Genomic DNA, 17,987 nt, shown 5'->3' on the forward strand with positions numbered 1-17,987 from the left:
ATAACATAATACAATGAAATTGATTTCAATAGAAAATTAAAATCATTGCAGAATTACTACAATTTACTTCCAAACCAATAACTTTCAGATGAGAAAGAATATTGCTGGAAAATTTTGCTAGTACTCAGCTGGAGTTACTGATCAGCAAACGACAAACAAACACCAAACTAACATCCTGATAGGAGAAGCTAACAACATCCTGTCGGAATTAGAAGCCAAAAAGGTGAAATGAATCATAGAACAGTATTCTGATGCCCGAATCATCTAACAAACAGTACAAAACTCTTGAAGGCAGGCAGATCTAAGCCACCACTTTGTTTACTCTAAAGGAATCCATGACTTCACGAATGTCATTTTCTTCTTCTGCAAACACCTTTTCAGGTGTTTGTAATCTTAGTTCATATAAACGGTTGTTTTCAACTCCAAGAACTGAGAGGTACCGCCTATCCCATTCCAGACGGGCTACTCTGTCCTGTGGCATAACTGCCAACTCATTGTTGTTCGCATATGATTTGATGTTCACCTGATAGCACAAAACACAAAAAATCAGCGCAAAAGATACAAAATCCCTGTAATGCAGTGAAGAATCTCGCATAAAACTATATTACATTTGTATCATGAAACGATCATTAGAACATCTAAGCTTTGATAAGATATGCTATCGAAACAGAAGCTTGTTTGAAGACCTGACCTCGACTTGATAGTACAACTTTCCATCATCAGCTGTTCTTGAAGTAGTAGTAAGAATCCTCGACTCACGTCTGACTCCAAGTCTAGTAGACATAAACTCGGTCAAGTATTGCCGGAGAACTTTCTTTCCGGCTTCTTCAGGTGGGCCTAAATCTTCTACACTCTTGTATCTGGAAGATGAAGGAGAGGAGATCTCCACTGACAAATTCTCATCAAGAACGAGAGGATCCCTGAAGAATATATCTGCACCAGCACCGCGGACTTGAATCCAGTTCTGAGGGTACTTTAACGAATAGCCATCAAAGGTATCTACGTATTCCCTGAATCCAACAGATTGAGCAAATGCAGCATCACGCAAATCAGGGTGTGAGAGGATGAAACTTGAGAAGATAAAGGCGATTGCACCTCTTCTTGGAACTGCAAAATCTTTATTCTGGTTATATATTAGAAATGTCTTGTAAGAAACCACAGAAATACATATTGTCATCATTGTGCAGGGCGGAAACATTCATAAGCGTTGCTTTAGATAATACTTAACAAGGAAAATGAAACTTAACCAAAAACACAAACTCCTAAAATTTTTGCAAATTGGTATAGTTTCAGTTCAAATCATAATGAATGGTAATTCCTATGAGTGATCACTTTTCTTGGTAATTGAGATCAAGAATGCTGTTTGCCAGCACGAATATCACTTTATCAAAATATTTGAACACGATTGATCTACATTTAAGAGCAAATCTTTCATTAACCAACTGATACACGGGTAACACCGGCTCAGAATAAACTATACGTATTTAACCTCATTGAGAGATTTAATCAATTTCTTGATAGGGTAGTAATCTGAAATCAAACTAGACCAATGTGGAGAAGCAAAGAAAAGCACAATTCATTTCCAAAATGTTAGAACAAGAAAAAAAAAGACCCAAAAACCAAAAAAGAATTGAACAATTGGCACCAGATAATTTGGTTCAGAGGACTTACAGACGATAGTCTGCAAGAAACAGCAAAGGCATGGCTACGTTTAATCCTCGAGAAAGGCCCGAGCGGTATCACAAGCCCACTTGCGGGACTGCTCAGCAGCTTCATCTTGTCCACCGTCGTTGTGAATCCGGGACGCATCTGTCCGAGGACACTGGCCATTTTGCTTTTACGGGTGGAGGGTGGAGGGTTTGGGGTAGTTGTTGGGTTCTTGGGATTTGGCTAAGGAGCCATTCTGGTTTTGCAAAGATGTGTAGGAAAAGGATAGGGAGTATGTTATTTTGGATTCTTTCTATCTTTTACTTGTTTATACCTTTTATTTTTGTGGGAGGTCTGGTTATAGTTTACCACCGTTCGAGAAGGGTATTGGGTTGTCATGGAAATTGTGGATATAACCGAAGTAGAGTTTGTGAGTGAGGAGGAGGTGTGGGGTCATTGTCTTATCCCAATTGTAAGAATGAGAGAAGCTCAAAAACAGCAAAAGCAGAATATGAGAAGATTGGGCAGCATATCATATAAGATCATCCCGACCCTTCAAATTTTGCCACTAAATATAACTAAGTCCATCCCACTACTGCTAAGTGCTAAGAGGTTTGGGGCCTTGTTTGGGGTTGGCATATCTGAAGCAATTGTCCTTCATGGCTAGCATGGTGGCGGTGCAGGCTAAGCAGCCTTCTTTCTCTGTTCTCCCATCATCTCTTTCAGACTTCAATGGCATCAGATTGACCACCTCAGTTCAGGTACTATTGCAATTTGCATCTTACCTACGTATGTTAGTCTTATGCTATAGACAGTAGTGAACTATGTTGTTAATATGTTTTTGAACTGCCAATCTGGAATTTGACTGATCATCTTTTGATTAATGAACCGTTCAACTTTATTAGAGGCCTGCTTCTGGTAATCTATCAAGAGGTCGTCAAACTTGCGTTTTAGTGTAGTTGGATCGCTACGAGCTATTTAACTGTCTCTGATAACCATGCAATTAAATTTTACAGTAAAGACAGTCAGGAACATAGGTTGAATTGCAGTCACCTAGCTACTGAAACTGGTTGCCTCAGTTTGGTCGTATTACTTCATGTTGACTTGGGTTTAGGCCTTTCAATGAAAATAAGAAAGAAAAGAATTAAATGACCAAGTTATGAAGTTTGTAATCTGGGGACTTGTACTGCTCAGAAAGCTGAAACTGAAAGTGCTCAAAATTCTTTACACCCGTAAGACACTCGAGATTGTTGTATTTTCAGATGATCTGTTTCATTTCATCATCAGGAAAATGGTCTACAGCTGCCAGATTACGTGCCATGGGAAAAACTTGTTAGCCTACTTATTCTGCATTTCTATCCACAAAAGAGACAAGGTGCATTTAAAAACCTATGACATTTCCAGACCACCCAGCAAACTTCAATCAGGGCTTGCCTTCTGGTTACACCGAGTTTGGTGTGGGCACAAAAATTTACATGTATAGCTTGTTTAAACTTTGTGGTGCAGACGTATTGATGTAATTTTTCCCTTGATTTTAGTACAAAAGGAAGGTATTGCATCCAAGAGGAGCACTACACGTCTCAGCATCAGCTGCCAAAAAAATTCTTATCATGGGAGGAACCCGATTTATTGGTATCTTTTTGTCCAGATTTCTAGTGAAAGAAGGGCATCAGGTATGCAAATATTCTTCAGATTCATTTGCCATTTATCATATTAAATCATCGACAACTCTGAAGTCTGAAATCTGATGATATTATTATAACATTTGTGAACTTGGCAACAAATCATTTGTGTAGGTAACTCTGTTCACCAGAGGAAAGGCACCTATCGCTCAGCAATTGCCTGGAGAATCAGACACAGATTTTGCTGATTTTTCCTCCAAGGTAGTAAATTATCCAACTTGGTTTAGATGGAGTACATCAGTTGGATTTCATGCCACAAATTTATGATTTTGTTGGATTTATGAATGATAAAGTATCCATCTTGTACAGATATTGCACTTAAAGGGAGACCGAAAAGATTTTGAATTTGTGAAGAGCAGTCTTGCAGCTGAAGGTTTTGATGTTGTATATGATATAAATGGTATGTTCAGTACTGTCTCGGATCTTCAGCGTATTAACGCCATTATGCATCTTATCCTATGGACAATAGGAAAACTGGACACCTATTTATTATCATTTCTCTTTGTTCTCAGGTCGTGAAGCAGCTGAAGCAGAACCTATATTAGACGCATTACCTAACCTGGAACAGTAAGCTCCCAACCAAACTTTTCTGATGCTATACAACTAACTGCGTAGTGTTTAAATCCTGAGGAATTTGGGATGTAAAAAGAGAGATCTTTCCTGAATCAAATTAGAGAGAACAAAATTGTTGAAGTTATACAGGCTCACCTAAGACCTCAGCCTCTCTCATTTACCAAAATTGAAGGAAAACCTATGATAAGCCAACTAAGTCATGCAAATGACTTGACAGAAAAATCTAATGGGAGTTTGTTCAACTTGGATTAATAGCTTCTACTGAAAATTCATTTGATTGTGTCTTTTACTATCATTTAGACTTTCACAGTCAAGTCAACAAATGACTGGTTTTCTTTTGTTTTAATCCATTAGAAGAGGAAAGTTTGCCTGTACCCTTGTTTTCTAATTTCACCAAAATTGCAGGTACATCTACTGCTCATCAGCTGGCGTTTACCTCAAATCTGATTATCTGCCACATTTTGAGGTCAGTACACGAAAAATATTTTTCCGTTGTGGAATTCATTTGCGTGGTCAGCTTTAAAATTGTAGTTGTTTCTTTCAAAGATTATGTGAGTCCAATGTCATTTCTGTTTTTACTTAATTTTATCAGGACTGTTTTTGCAATGACAAAAAGGCTATTTTATTCTTGCATTTTCCACCTAGCAACAACTAGGTCTTCGGTTCCTGATCAGTGAATCCAAACCTTTTGCAGCTCTTCTTCCACCCAATTTTTTGTGTTTTGAGGCTTCAGCAACAATTCTCCTGCTCATAATACAAACTATCACTGCAATACCTAGAGTTATTTGTTTCTAGGTTGAATCCCCCTTCTGTTAGAAGCATTCTGTTTGTATCAATTCATAATGTGTCATTCTTTTCAGATTGATGCAGTTGATCCAAAAAGTAGGCACAAGGGAAAACTTGAGACTGAGAGCTTTCTGGAAGCACGAGGTGTTAATTGGACTTCTCTGAGGCCAGTCTACATCTATGGGCCATTAAACTACAATCCTGTTGAAGAGTGGTTCTTCCACAGGCTGAAAGCAGGTCGTCCAATCCCAATTCCCAACTCAGGAATGCAAGTAACCCAACTTGGTCATGTAAAGGTTAGCAAAATTTGAAATGCAACCTATTGAAATAAACAGGTTTTGCAAATGTATTGTATTTTTGTCTTTCTCTGTAACAAGAAGGTTTGGTTGTTCACTTGGATCTTTTCAGGATCTTGCTACTGCTTTCGTTAAGGTTCTTGGTAATGAAAAAGCAAGCAAGGAAGTATTCAACATATCTGGCGAAAAGTACGTTACCTTTGATGGATTAGCTAAAGCATGCGCAAAGGTATGTTCTGCATTATATTCCTGTAAGGTAAAATGCTCTAGAGCTTACTTTGTCAGAAAAACAGCTAAAGGAAGCTGATTACCAAAAATTTCTACCAGGCTGCTGGATTCCCCGAGCCTGAGATTATTCATTTCAACCCCAAGGAGTTTGATTTTGGCAAAAAGAAACCATTTCCCTTCCGTGATCAGGTAATATCAGTGAATGAACCACGTTCTTTTGATTGGTCACTCTGCAGTGGTGCATCAATATTTATGGAAACCTGTCCCTGTACCAAGTAGACATCTAAAAATCAGGATCTCTATTGTTAAGAAAAACATGTCTCTATCGATGTTTCGGAGTTAGGAGATTTTCAGAGGAAATATCACAAAAATCCTTGGAGGTGAAGATTGATTCTGTGGAATGGAATAATCTGATTCGGTTTTACTTGAAATTTTGCTGAGTTAGATATTCTGTGCTAGTCTAAATTGTTGCTAGCTGAATGTGACTGTTGATAACCTCCTGAGAAATCAAGCAAAATTCCAGGATAACATTTTCTGAACTGCAAAAGAATCACACACTGATCCAGTGATGATCGTTTTCCTTGATTGATCTTGTATTTCTGATGTGAAAATGCAGCATTTCTTTGCTTCCATCGAAAAAGCGAAAAGTGTGCTGGGTTGGAAACCAGAATTTGACCTGGTGGAAGGTCTTGCAGACTCTTACAACCTGGACTTTGGTAGGGGAACGTATAGAAAAGAGGCTGATTTCTCAACAGATGACATTATCCTTGGCAAGAGCCTTGTCCTCGCCTAAGTTACAATATGTTTCCCTCTTCATTTGTTTTACCTTTTCCTTTTCCTCTCTTAGCTGAATTTTATTGAGTAATAGAAAGTTAAAGGTTTTTTATGTTCTTGACAAAAATATGGAAACATTTTTTTTTTTAGTTAATCGACAATATCTACACTATCCAATCCTATAGGTGACGGAAACATTTACTTATTTAGCATTATTTTGGATTAGGAAAATGAAAGTTGATTTCAATAGCTTATAGTATTTATGACACTAACGTTTAGACATGCACTTTCTGCAAGACTATCTAATTTTAAACTTTTATGCTGCATTAGTTGCATACATGTATTTTTGCATGATTTTTATTTTCTTTTTTTTTAAATTTTTTGAAATTCTGAAAACATTTTTCAGGAATGTGACATTTTATTTACTTTTTAAATTTTACAAATTAATTTTACTACTCACGCGTGGCCTGGGGTAGTCATATGCAACATCATTCGTGTTTTTCTTTGGACCATGCACAAATGGAGACTAGGCCTGCAAGACACAAGTACAAATGGACCACAGATGCAAACAAGATGGGCCAATTGAGTGGTCCAAATCAGACCCATTCATCAGAAAGAAGCCCAAAGTAGAGGGTCTGCACCCTTTTCCTAAATAAATAAAAGGAAAATTTGCCAATTTGGTTCCTTACATTTCCAAGAAAAGCTTTTGTAGTCCCTCACATTGAAAGTCTGCCAAAATAATCCCTCAACTATGAGAAAGACTACCTTTTTGATTCCAAAGCTCATTTTCGGTCACTTCTTTGATCAAAAATTGCACGCCTCCCTCACTTGCTCATAATTTCAAGCGCAAGCCATGCTTACAGAAGTGTGCACATGAGGCAAGGGTGCGATTTTTGGTTGGAGAAGTGAGCAAAAACAAGCTTTAGGACCAAATAGACAAATTTTTATATCTGAGAGACTATTGTGGTAATATTTTTTGAATGCGAAGGACTAAAAAATTTTTTTTGAAAATGTGAGGGAGCAAATGAGCAAATTTTCCTAAATTAAACAAATTGTTAGAAAATAGAAATACGTTTTCAGGTTGTTCTTAATTTTTGCTAATAATAATTAAACAAAACTCTCATGCCTAATCTGGGTTACAAAGAATATTTTTAATAGTACACTGCTTTGCATTTTTTGTATCACCCGATGCATTTATTTTTGGTGTTTTTTTTTTAACCCTTCCATGCTTTCCCACACTCTTCCCACCCCCAACTGAAATTCGAACCCTCAACCTAGCTATGGAAAATATCACCCGTACATCCTTCCCGCAGGGTATGCGTATGATTAAATCTAATAAAATGATTTGCATCGTCACCAATTATAATCTCTATTCCTTCCATGCAAATGATTTTTGGAAAGCCAAGTATAAATTTTATCCCAAATGCCATAACTAACTGGTAATACACTCTATAGAACGTGGTACAAAATTTGAGCCGTGTCTTGAAGATTCTACTCTTTTTCTTTTTCTTTTTTTTTTTGAAGATACCTGCCTTGAAGATTCTAGGATGAATGAATGCATTCAGACCAAAATGCTCCACATTTTTGCTTGTTTCACATTAATTTCACATAGAGAAAGGCATTAGAATTAAGGAGGAAGACAAAAGGAAGAGATTTCCACAAAAATGAATGTATATGACGACAGACTTAAGCCTGGCACGGAAGTTACCCCGAATTCGATGCTATTACTCTTGGGATGTAAAATTATTTGTGTTTGTTATTAAGTCATTTGGCCATTAATTTGCATATCATCTGATAGTCTAAGCTTTCTTGTTTTGTGTCATCGAGGAAAATGATGAAATACTCATTAAATTTTAAAATTGCCATTCATCCTAAAATTTGAACGCAATGCACCTTGAATTAATCTATCCTGCATTTTCTATATAAAAATTTGTTTATATTAAGAGATCCAAATATAAGTTACATTAGTTCTATTCAAATCTTAAAATTCACATTTTCTACATGTAATTTACATGCATACCTAATAATGATACTGTTATATGAATGTTTCAACAAAATGAAAACAGTAAGGCTCTATTTAAATAGATGAAAGTTATATCAGAAAGTGAAAGTGAGGTAAATGAAAATAAAAATAAGTTTTCCATGCAAGTTCGATTACTAAGAAAAATATTGAGAGAATATACGAAGTTAATGACAGCTAGTAGCAGTTGTTTGAAACTTTTGTGAGTAACTAACTATTTTTCTTCAAAATCTTGCACATTTTGCAGGACGTAAAATGCAAGAAAGTTTTTCAACATTCCTGCCAACCAAACATGCATAAAGGAAAAAAAAATAACTAACTTTAATTCACTTTTTCACACCTTTCCTTGCAAACAAATACTACTATTTAAATGAAACAACAATCATGCGATGGCTACATCTTAAGGGCTCTGGTTCGAAAAGCATCCTCTATTTCGAACAGTGTTCAAATATCCGTCAATCAATTGATTTTTCTTCCTTTTAAAATAAGCTTAAAATTTTAAATTAAAATAACTAATTCCCTCTTCGTTCTCTTTAAAAAAACTCTCTAATCAAAACTTACTCTAACGCTCTTTATGGGAGAATTAGGAGGAACCCTTTCTCTAGTTTCTTTCATTTATGTGAATAAAGTCTTAATGAGGGTTTTTTGTCTCCTAAAATTGCATAGTGAAAGTTTTCTTTTCTCACAGACTTTTCTAGTGAGAGTTTTTTTTTTCTTCTCCTAAGGATTTCTAATAAGAGTTTTAGGCTGTATTTTTATTTTTCTTTTCTAAGATTTGAGTTTTCCAAATTTTGATTATTAAATCTCAAATTTCTTGGGTCTATTCAACGGATCTAACTATAATATGTGAACCTGATATAGTTAATCAGCAGATTTGATGATTGAAAGTATGCATAAATGTTCGTGAGATTACAATTATTTTAGACAATTTTTATTTGTACTCCATTTTTTGTTAATTGTGCTCCCACCATTTGTTTTATCATATTATCTAATAAATAAATACTATATAATTAAAATAATAATGAAAGTGTGATTAACAAAAATGAAAGTGTAGATAATATTTTTCTTATTTTATCTCATTTTTTAAAGTATTTTTTGGACGTTTAGAGTATAATTTTTATTTGTTCTTCAGATCGCAGTATCCATTTTTTAGATTTATTCTTTAATATCTGTGTATGTTTGATAATGTAACTTCTGCCATTAATACAAATTTTAATGAAATTACGATATTATATATATATATATATAAAGAAAAAGCTTAAAAAACCAAACATTGTCAAACCAGTCATCACCGGAGTCCCATTACCCCCCAAGGAAGCTGCACGTATGAAAACTTTGTCTACGTGGTTCTACAAATAATTGCCACGGTGGCTATAGCTACGTACATTGTAAATTGCCCGGGAAGGCTCCACACACACTTTGCATAAAAGTAGTAGACTGCCAAATATCTTTTGATGGCACTCTCTGTCTCTAACAAGTGGTGTACATACGAGTACGATTATCACTTTTCATGCTGTTATACCTTTTCATTTTTTAATAGTAATTCAACAATCTTGTAATTATAATTTACATGATAAAAAAAAAACCACACAATGGAGAAAAAAAATGGTTAGGTTTGTAAACGACATTAAAAAGTAAATTAAGAATAACCTAAAAGCCGATTTTTCTGGAGAAATTTTCACTATACTGTCAATGCATAAAAAGTTAATTTTTGAAAGAAATGAATTATAAGTTCTGATTTTCATCAAAATTCTTAAAAAATATGTGAGAAACAGATAAAATACTAACCTTTCGAGAATGAAAATTTAGAGATGTGCATCCACTGCAGTGGTGGCTAAAATGTAAGAAGATTCTTCATATACAATTTTTTTTCCATCAACCGTCTCTCTATAAAAAATTTGCATAAAGTATGAAATTTTAAAGAGTTGCAAAAGTGTTTAAAATCAAGAATTGAAAATATACTTAATATTTAAAAATAAAGAAAAGAAAATAGAATTAACGAGAGAGTTGGGAATACTATTGGTTGGTAATATATAATTTTCAAACCAGAGAAACATTAAACTTTATGATGTACTCCCTCCGTCCCACTTTGATAGTCCTGTTTTCCTTTTTTGTCTGTCCCAAATTGTAGTCCAGTTTTCAATTGAAGAATGTAGTTATATTTTAATTTTTCTAAAATACCCTTATTCAATGTAAGTTGCTGTTACTATAAACCTACCCCATTTAATGAGAGTTGATTCTTTTTTTACCATCAATTCAAGTTCCCATAAAGTTATACTCTAATTAATGTGAGGGTATTTTAGAAAAATAGTTATCTAAATTGATTGTTCCAACAAAGTTAACTACTTTTTCTTAAATTGTGTGAAAAAACAACCAAGACTATCAAAGTGGGACGGAGTGAGTATAATATATTGGTACTTTGTGTTGACTCCTTGAAGAAATCGCCATTTATTGTATAGTTTTCCAAGAAACTTCAGAAAAATAGATTTATGCAGTTTTGATATGTATAAACTGGTTGTTCCTTTTGTCAAGATTGGCAGTTGTGACCACAATTTTCTATTTTTTGGATGACTTATAAATGTTCAGGGTATCGCTCGGATTTTATAACTGAAGGTGGGGACATTCTCATGGATCACCAAACGCACATTCAGGGGGGATTTTTGGACGAAGAAGCTGACGATATTGACGTGGACAATGTCCTTATGGCGGTTCTGCTACTTGGCTTTGTTTTCTTTGAGCCCTTCATTAATCCTGTCCCGAGGAGAAGAAGAGTCCGAGATAGTGCACTTTTCGGCAGGGATTATGTGCTTGAGTTGATAAACGATCATCAAGATCGAATTATCGAAAACATGCGCATGGATGTTCCCCTGTTCCTGCATTTGTGCGATTTATTGGTTGATCGTGGTTATTGGCACGCATATCCATCTCAGAGGGTTGGCGTTCATGAGTCCGTTGCTTTGACGTTAATGTGCCTAAGCCATGATGAGCGGCATCGGGTTCTAGTAGAGCAGTTCCAGCATTCCACGGAAACAATTGATCGGCATATACGTCGTGTTCTGCGAGGATTGGTGCGACTTGGCCGTGATCTCGTTAGACCAAGAAACTTCGACGACACACATCCCAAAATCATGCACAATGGACAATTTTGGCCGTGGTTCAAGGTAATTTAATAAAATCATCTGTTGTCTAGAACTAAGTTCGAGCCATAATAGTTTTAGTAGCTTATTTGTGTCACCTCCTCGAATGTAGGATTGTGTTGGAGCCTTAGATGGCACCCACGTCTCCGCTTGATGTACAACAGAGAGAAGAGAGAAGTACATAAATAGGTACGGTGTTTTATCTCAAAATGTGCTAGCAGCTTGTGATCATGATATGCGTTTTGTTTATGTTCGAGTTGATTGGGAGAGCAGTGCCCACGATGCTAGAATTCTCCAAAACACTTTGCTGGATCCAGATTCGGGGTTTCCAATGCCCCCATTAGGTATGTCACTCGCCAAGGGCATAATTGATAAAATTATTTTGGTCTAAGTTATACTGATTAGCACATGTTTAATAGATCTAGTTAGAGTTTCCGATTTTATTTATCTCATTTAAGATCTATCATGACTAACGGAACCACATAATATGGCCGCCAGGGAAATACTATGCGGTGGATGCTGCTTACACAAACATGCCTGGCTTTATGGCACCGTTTAGGGCTGCTCGGGGCACGCATCATGAGCGAGCAGCTAAAGTTTTGTTCAACAGGCGACATGCTTCGCTTAGAAATATTATTGAACTCAGTTTTGGAGTTCTAAAGAGGTGTTTTCCAATACTCAGAGGTCCAATGCAAAACTACCTAATAGCAACTCAAAACAATATAGTGCTTGCATGCTGTACTCTCCACAACTTCATTCGAGATAATTCACCCAATGATCTATACTTCAACGAAGAAGCTGCCCTCGGAGACTTTGCAGATGCACAGGGAGATCTAAATCAAGTGCAGGTTCCCCAACCAATAGATATGTCACAACAGGGTATAGATAACTGGAATGAAGATCGACGGGCAATAGCAGCTCACATGTATTTCACTGCACAAAACTAGCAATTGTATAAAAATATCTATTCGGTGTGTGATTGTCAGTTACCACGGACAATTAACTGATAAGTAGTTGTTTTGGATTATATGTCTTTTGGTTGTAACTTAAAATAGCAACTTATCGTGTATGGTATCAAATTTGAAAAACATGTACTCGATAACAAACTTCTCAAATCTCCTCCACCCCAGAAGGCCAGTACTAGTCCCATATTATTCGCTTTCTACACTGCTTTTATGAAACCCGAGGAAATAGCTTAATAGACAATGATTCTAGTAGCATACTGAAAAATGCTTGTTTTTCAAATACATTTCAATCCAAACGTAATTGTTTTTCAAAAACTAGCTGTTTTTGAAAAACAACTTATCCAAACGACATAATCTGTATTTCAAAAATTGCTACAGTAAATTATTTGAAAAACACCTCCAAAAACAAGGCATCCAAACGGAGCCTGTATATATAAACATCCGATGCAACTTCAGAACGCGGGACAATTTGAAAACCGTTATCATTTCTTCTTGAATGAACTGCAAATTAATTGCAGACGCTTTCGACAAACTAGAGAAAATGGCAGCAGACATGGTTAGTAAAACAGCAACAAAGGCAGCCAAGAGGCTAGCCAAGGCAGGGAGTTTGCCCAACCAAGCCTATGTAACGTTCTTGGCTGGCGACGGAGACTACTGGAAAGGCGTTGTTGGTTTGGGAATCTTGTCATTTCATTTTTCTTATTGCAGTTTGTGGAGCATAGCAAGATAGTAGTGTATTTGAATGCGGACGTTCATGTGTTTAACAATATAGATGACCGATTTGACTTGCCAGACGGCTATGTATATGCTGTGAAGGACTGCTTCTGTGAGATGTATCTCGAGCCATGCGCGGACAAAGTTGAGTGGCCTAAACAGCTGGGGCCTGAACCCAATTACTACTTCAATGCTGGGGTGCTTGTTTTTGAGCCCAGTTTCTCCACCTGTGCTGATCTTCTCAAAACTCTTGAAGTCACCCCTCCCACTGCTTTTGCTGAGCAGGTAGATTCCTCCTTGGGTATGGGACAGTAAACAAAAAAAAAAAAAAATTCTTTTTTGGTTTAACTTGTTACATGATATATGTTAACTTTTTGATTTAAAGAAAGTGTCCACTACAATTAACTTAAGGAGCAATGAAGAATCCAGAAATTCTTGTTAAGCATAGGGATTCAATCATATCCACACATAGGAAGTAGTATACACAGCATTTTATCAAGTAGATTGCTACAAAATACATTTACAAACTACAATCTGAGGCGATCAATTATGGATTTTTTTCTTTTTAATTACTATTTCGGTTGTAGGACCTTTTGAACATGTTTTCTAAGGATGTATACAAGATTATTGCCCCTCATTACAACTTCTTGGTGGCTATGTTGTGGCAGCACCCGGAGGGCATCGACCTTTTAGCAAGAATTTTCACAAACTACATCCAAGCGAACCCCATAAATACATTCAAAAGACAATTGTTGACTTCTGACTGCACTCATGGAACTTAAGTGGAACTCACGCACACTCTAACTAACCGATGTGGGACTCAGGGCAAGGGAGTAGGGAACCTCTATTAAGTGCTAAATAATACTCATTCACTCTGGTCTTTAAATCTTACCAACAGGTCAATTGTCTTTTAGCAAGAATTTTCACAAACTACACCTAAGCGACCCCACAAGTACAACCAAAAAGCAATTGCTGACTTCTGACTGCACCCATGGAACGCCGGAGGGCATCGACCTTGACAGCGTTAAAGTTTGCTAAAGTTCTTCTCTTTAATTATCGCTGGGAGAGGTTGTCTCTGTCTGGTTTTAGTGACTGGTATAGCGGTATATATCAACATCTAAATAATCTTTTCCTTTCTGTGGTAAAGATAATTCCAAAATAAAACCAAACAATTCAATATAGTCTGACTCAGAAAATTTAACTAACAAAAAAGTAACATGTGTAGAGAAGCATCACCATTAAAGCTTTAATTTCCAATGCAGCCTTGTTTGGATTGTGATTTTCTGCCAAAAATTTTTTATGTATCTCCTGAATATATTTTTTAATCATATTTTTACCTCATATACGTTAAATCGATACAATATGTTTTCTTACAAAAAATCTTAAAAATAACAATCCAAACAGGGATGATGGATACATAATAGCTCATTAACCTTTTCGTATATATAGTTGATCAAAATTCAAGTTTTTAGTTTTACAATGTTCAAGTCGATGAATTTTTGGTGAAGACTTATTAGTCTATATGCCAAGGAATTCATTCAGTATACCTTCTTTTGTAGCCCTCCAAAAAAAAAGAATCACTCCAAAGCTCTCCGAGGAGCTACTGTGCACCGAAAACTACCAAAGATTCCCTAGAGTCAAAGACTTGAAAAACATTAGCTTTGTTGTCAACCGACGACGGTGGGGGCGGCAAGGAGTACCCCATGACAGTTGAGAGCAAAACCAGGATAAGATACCTGTCAAAACTTTCACCATATGTATAGATTTTTCTTGTCTAAGCGCTCTTATGAGTCATCCCATTTAACAAATCCACGAACAAACAGACGACATCTGCTATCAAACAATCCCACCGCTTCGTCAGAACTGACATTTTTCCCGGTATTCATCTGCAACGTGGAACATATACTCCAGTCCAGTCCACTCCATCTATCGGTACTGGGTTTGGGATGAACTTAAGCTGCTAACCGTGTCTAGTCGGTGACGTTGCACCCTAGTCTTTTTCTTTTTTTTTTAAACGATATTCGATTATATTGATTTTAAAAGCTATACAATTGCGAGCAAAGATTCAAGTTAATTCTACGGTCAGTGTATTTGATACTAAAGAAACAAAATTTCTTCATAGTGTTATACTTAAAGCATAAGTGCTAATTTTAGAGTTTATATAATTTTTATCGTTTTTAATTAGACAAAAGGAGCACATTTGAAACAATCTTTGAACAATATCTTCCACCATTTTCTCAATCCATTGTATTTTATTCTTTCACCCTTTTCTCTTTCTTTCCTCTTCACGGGGCATTAGCTTGAATCATATAGTTAACCATTTCATCTCTAAAAGTCACCCCATTTTAAATGTGCAATGGCTCATCCATAAACCATGTAAATCAATAAGATGACTAAGCTGCCTAAGATTTTACAAGCAAGATACCAACATGATATCATGTCATACAATAACTCTACTTGCAGGATGAAAATCCCAATGCTTAAACTTGAAGCTAATGTATATCTTCAATTCATGAAGTAAATCACCATTTAATAAATCTATCATTTCATCTCCAAAAGCCACACAGTGTTTATTTCTCTTCCATCGATAGTGTTCTAGCAATTGCATGACATCTTCGTTTGCAAATGAGTCACGATATTGTTAGCGTCAAAGTTGCCACCACAACTAAGGGCAGCGCCAGAAGAAGCGTATGTAGAGGGTGGAACAAATCCATGGTTCTTGAAGCTTTGCCTAATATGTGACATTCTTGGCTGGTGATGGTGACTACGTGAAAGGTTCTGTGGGATTGGCAAAGAGGTAATTGCTTAATCCGTGAGATTTAGCCTGTGTATCCACCTGATCAGAATGACAAACAATTTGCTAGGGAAGAATTTGGCGTCAGTTTACTCCAAACTTCAATTTCATCATATATGCTTTAACGTTCACTAAGTATGGAAATTGTCATACAAATCATGAATTGGGAGCAAGTGTTGCTTAGATGCATATTTGGGTGGTTAACTTGCACTGTGTTTAAACTTTTAGGGAGGGAATTGATGTGTCATGGCTAAAGCTTTTTATCCCATGAATTCGCAGGATTTCTTGAATGTCTTCTTTAGAGAGGCTCGCCAGCCCTTTCCTCCACCGCATGTGCAATTTCTTCATGCTGATGTGGTGGCGACGCCCCGAAAGAATCAACCTTAATGATGTCAAAGTTCTTCATTACTGCGCAGCAGGCTTAATTAAAGCCATGGAGATCCACCAAGGAAGAGATAGAACACTTGTGAAGACAAGAAGATGCTGATCAAAAAGCGGTGGGAAATTTACATTGATGAAACGCTGGATTCTGAAAATAACATTAGTATTGATTCTGTGGATAACAAAGCTGAGGCCAACCATTTCATGGCAGCACTCTTAAGAGGCAGGCATTGTCCAGTACATCGCCAACCCTTCCGCTGCTTAGCCTTTCCCTAGCTAGAATATATATATATATATATATATATATATATATATATATATGCCGAGCTTTGTACATCCTCTGGAAGCCAGAAAAGTTCCTTGTTTTATTTTGTACATTTATTTTTTTTTTCTCTATTTCTGAGGAAGACTTTGATGAGGACTTGAATCAATCGGACGGTTAATTCTTTGAGGATATTCATGTGTAGCTAAGGCCTAAGAAAAGAAAGATGCGTTAATTGGTCAAGGTATTTTGCGTTGGGTGGATGGCATCCTAGCTCGCACTCTATCTAGTTTCAGATGAGAGAGCAACACAGCCTTTACTGTAGATGATCCATCTGAAAACTCAAAGCAACACAGCGTTTAGTACAGTAGCAGGCTGCAGATTTGCGGATTAACAAAACTAGATAATTGAAGAATTATGGCTAATTAGCAGTGAACTGTTGCTCCACTTGAGTGTTAGTCAAGAAAGAACTTGAATCTCCTCGTTGTCATGTCAGGGTAATAAAGAACTATTAAAAACTCAAACTTGTGTCATGAAAGAAGTGTATCACCCCATTGTCAGTACAAAAAAGGACATAAAGGGTGCACTTACAAGTATTATAACTACGATTACTGATGGAAAATTCAAAATGATCTGCAAGTACATCCAAAAATTATAATGAAGATTCAAAACTGAAGGGTTATATTATAAAGATTAATTGAAATCTTAGAACCTAAAATATCTCTAATAAAGAACGGAAAAATACAAATATACCAACAATCTTGCATAATGGTTTTGATTTTTGGATCTTTTCACATTGTCAACCAATATTAAATCTCCATGGCTTTGTCAAGCTACATTTGTCATGAATGCAACTGTAAGGTTTAATATTTGGATTTTCAAACTTTTCCTTTTTCCCTTTTTCACTATTTAGAATATCAATCCTGGAAAAAAAAAATTACTCCTTTCATCTCACTTTGATAGTTTTGTTTTTTCTGCACAATTTTAAAAAAGATTAGTTAATTTTATTGGAAAAGTAAATTTAGTCTACTATTTTTCTAAAATATCATTACATTAATATTGGTAGTATAGCTAACCATTAGTATATCTTTACATTGCTTACAACAATAATATTGATGGAAAGTTAACATCATTTAAGGCAATGAATCAAAACAATTAATGAACAAGATTGATTATATCATTGTTAATGAAGTACATTAAATTAGGAATGAAAACGAAAAATAAGACCATCAAAGTGGACGAAAGGAGGACAACACAATCTACAATTGCAATAGACAAACAAACAATGGCAAGAATCGATCAACTACTCTACATCCTCGGTTTGATTCTCTCCCATGCTATGTGCTCTAACACTGTAAGTTTTTCTTCCTTCAATCCTCTTTAATTAAAAACATTCTTCTTCTTCTTCTTTGTTTTGGATTTTCCCATCGAATGTCCATATAGATGCTATGCCATTCATCCAATTCTCTTATTTTGTCACTAAATTATTGTTCTGAAAATTCTTCATGCTGTTTAATTACTCAGTGATATCACGAATTGTGGTGTATTGCAACTTGCAAGTGTTAGTGCTCCGGATGATAAGCTACAGGATTTCTTGGATTATTCATGCGGCCAATTCGACTGTAGTGGGATAAGTGCTGGTGGTATATGTTACGAGCCTAACACATTAAGAAATCATGCATCCTATGCCCTTGATCTCTATTATAGAATTCATGGCGTTTGCAGTCC

At 36.0% G+C, this 17,987-nt stretch overlaps 3 protein-coding genes and 1 pseudogene across 3 annotated transcripts; 3 read left to right on the forward strand and 1 right to left on the reverse strand.

The window, feature by feature from the left end:
- On the reverse strand, positions 1-1,998 carry LOC113761423 (psbP domain-containing protein 1, chloroplastic-like). Its single transcript, XM_027304401.1, has 3 exons — positions 1,672-1,998; positions 692-1,123; positions 1-523 (listed from the first exon to the last, which is right to left on the reverse strand). Exons 1-3 carry the CDS (start codon positions 1,828-1,830, stop codon positions 302-304), a joined length of 813 nt encoding a protein of 270 aa, XP_027160202.1. The 5' UTR covers positions 1,831-1,998; the 3' UTR covers positions 1-301.
- A 182-nt stretch (positions 1,999-2,180) lies between these two features.
- Positions 2,181-6,201, forward strand: LOC113761422 (chloroplast stem-loop binding protein of 41 kDa b, chloroplastic). Its single transcript, XM_027304400.1, has 10 exons — positions 2,181-2,408; positions 3,186-3,320; positions 3,444-3,530; positions 3,639-3,729; positions 3,842-3,896; positions 4,308-4,368; positions 4,763-4,984; positions 5,097-5,213; positions 5,312-5,401; positions 5,829-6,201. The coding sequence occupies exons 1-10, from the start codon at positions 2,307-2,309 to the stop codon at positions 6,003-6,005; spliced, it is 1,137 nt and encodes a 378-aa protein (XP_027160201.1). The 5' UTR covers positions 2,181-2,306; the 3' UTR covers positions 6,006-6,201.
- Positions 6,202-11,378: 5,177 nt separating this feature from the next.
- On the forward strand, positions 11,379-12,090 carry LOC113760274 (putative nuclease HARBI1). The gene is made up of 2 exons (XM_027302829.1): positions 11,379-11,487; positions 11,642-12,090. The coding sequence occupies exons 1-2, from the start codon at positions 11,379-11,381 to the stop codon at positions 12,088-12,090; spliced, it is 558 nt and encodes a 185-aa protein (XP_027158630.1).
- A 559-nt stretch (positions 12,091-12,649) lies between these two features.
- On the forward strand, positions 12,650-16,262 carry LOC113763895 (annotated as a pseudogene).
- The last annotated feature ends 1,725 nt before the right edge of the window (positions 16,263-17,987 follow it).

The sequence above is a fragment of the Coffea eugenioides genome, chromosome 2 (assembly GCF_003713205.1).
Source record: "Coffea eugenioides isolate CCC68of chromosome 2, Ceug_1.0, whole genome shotgun sequence".
Lineage (NCBI taxonomy): Eukaryota > Viridiplantae > Streptophyta > Magnoliopsida > Gentianales > Rubiaceae > Coffea > Coffea eugenioides.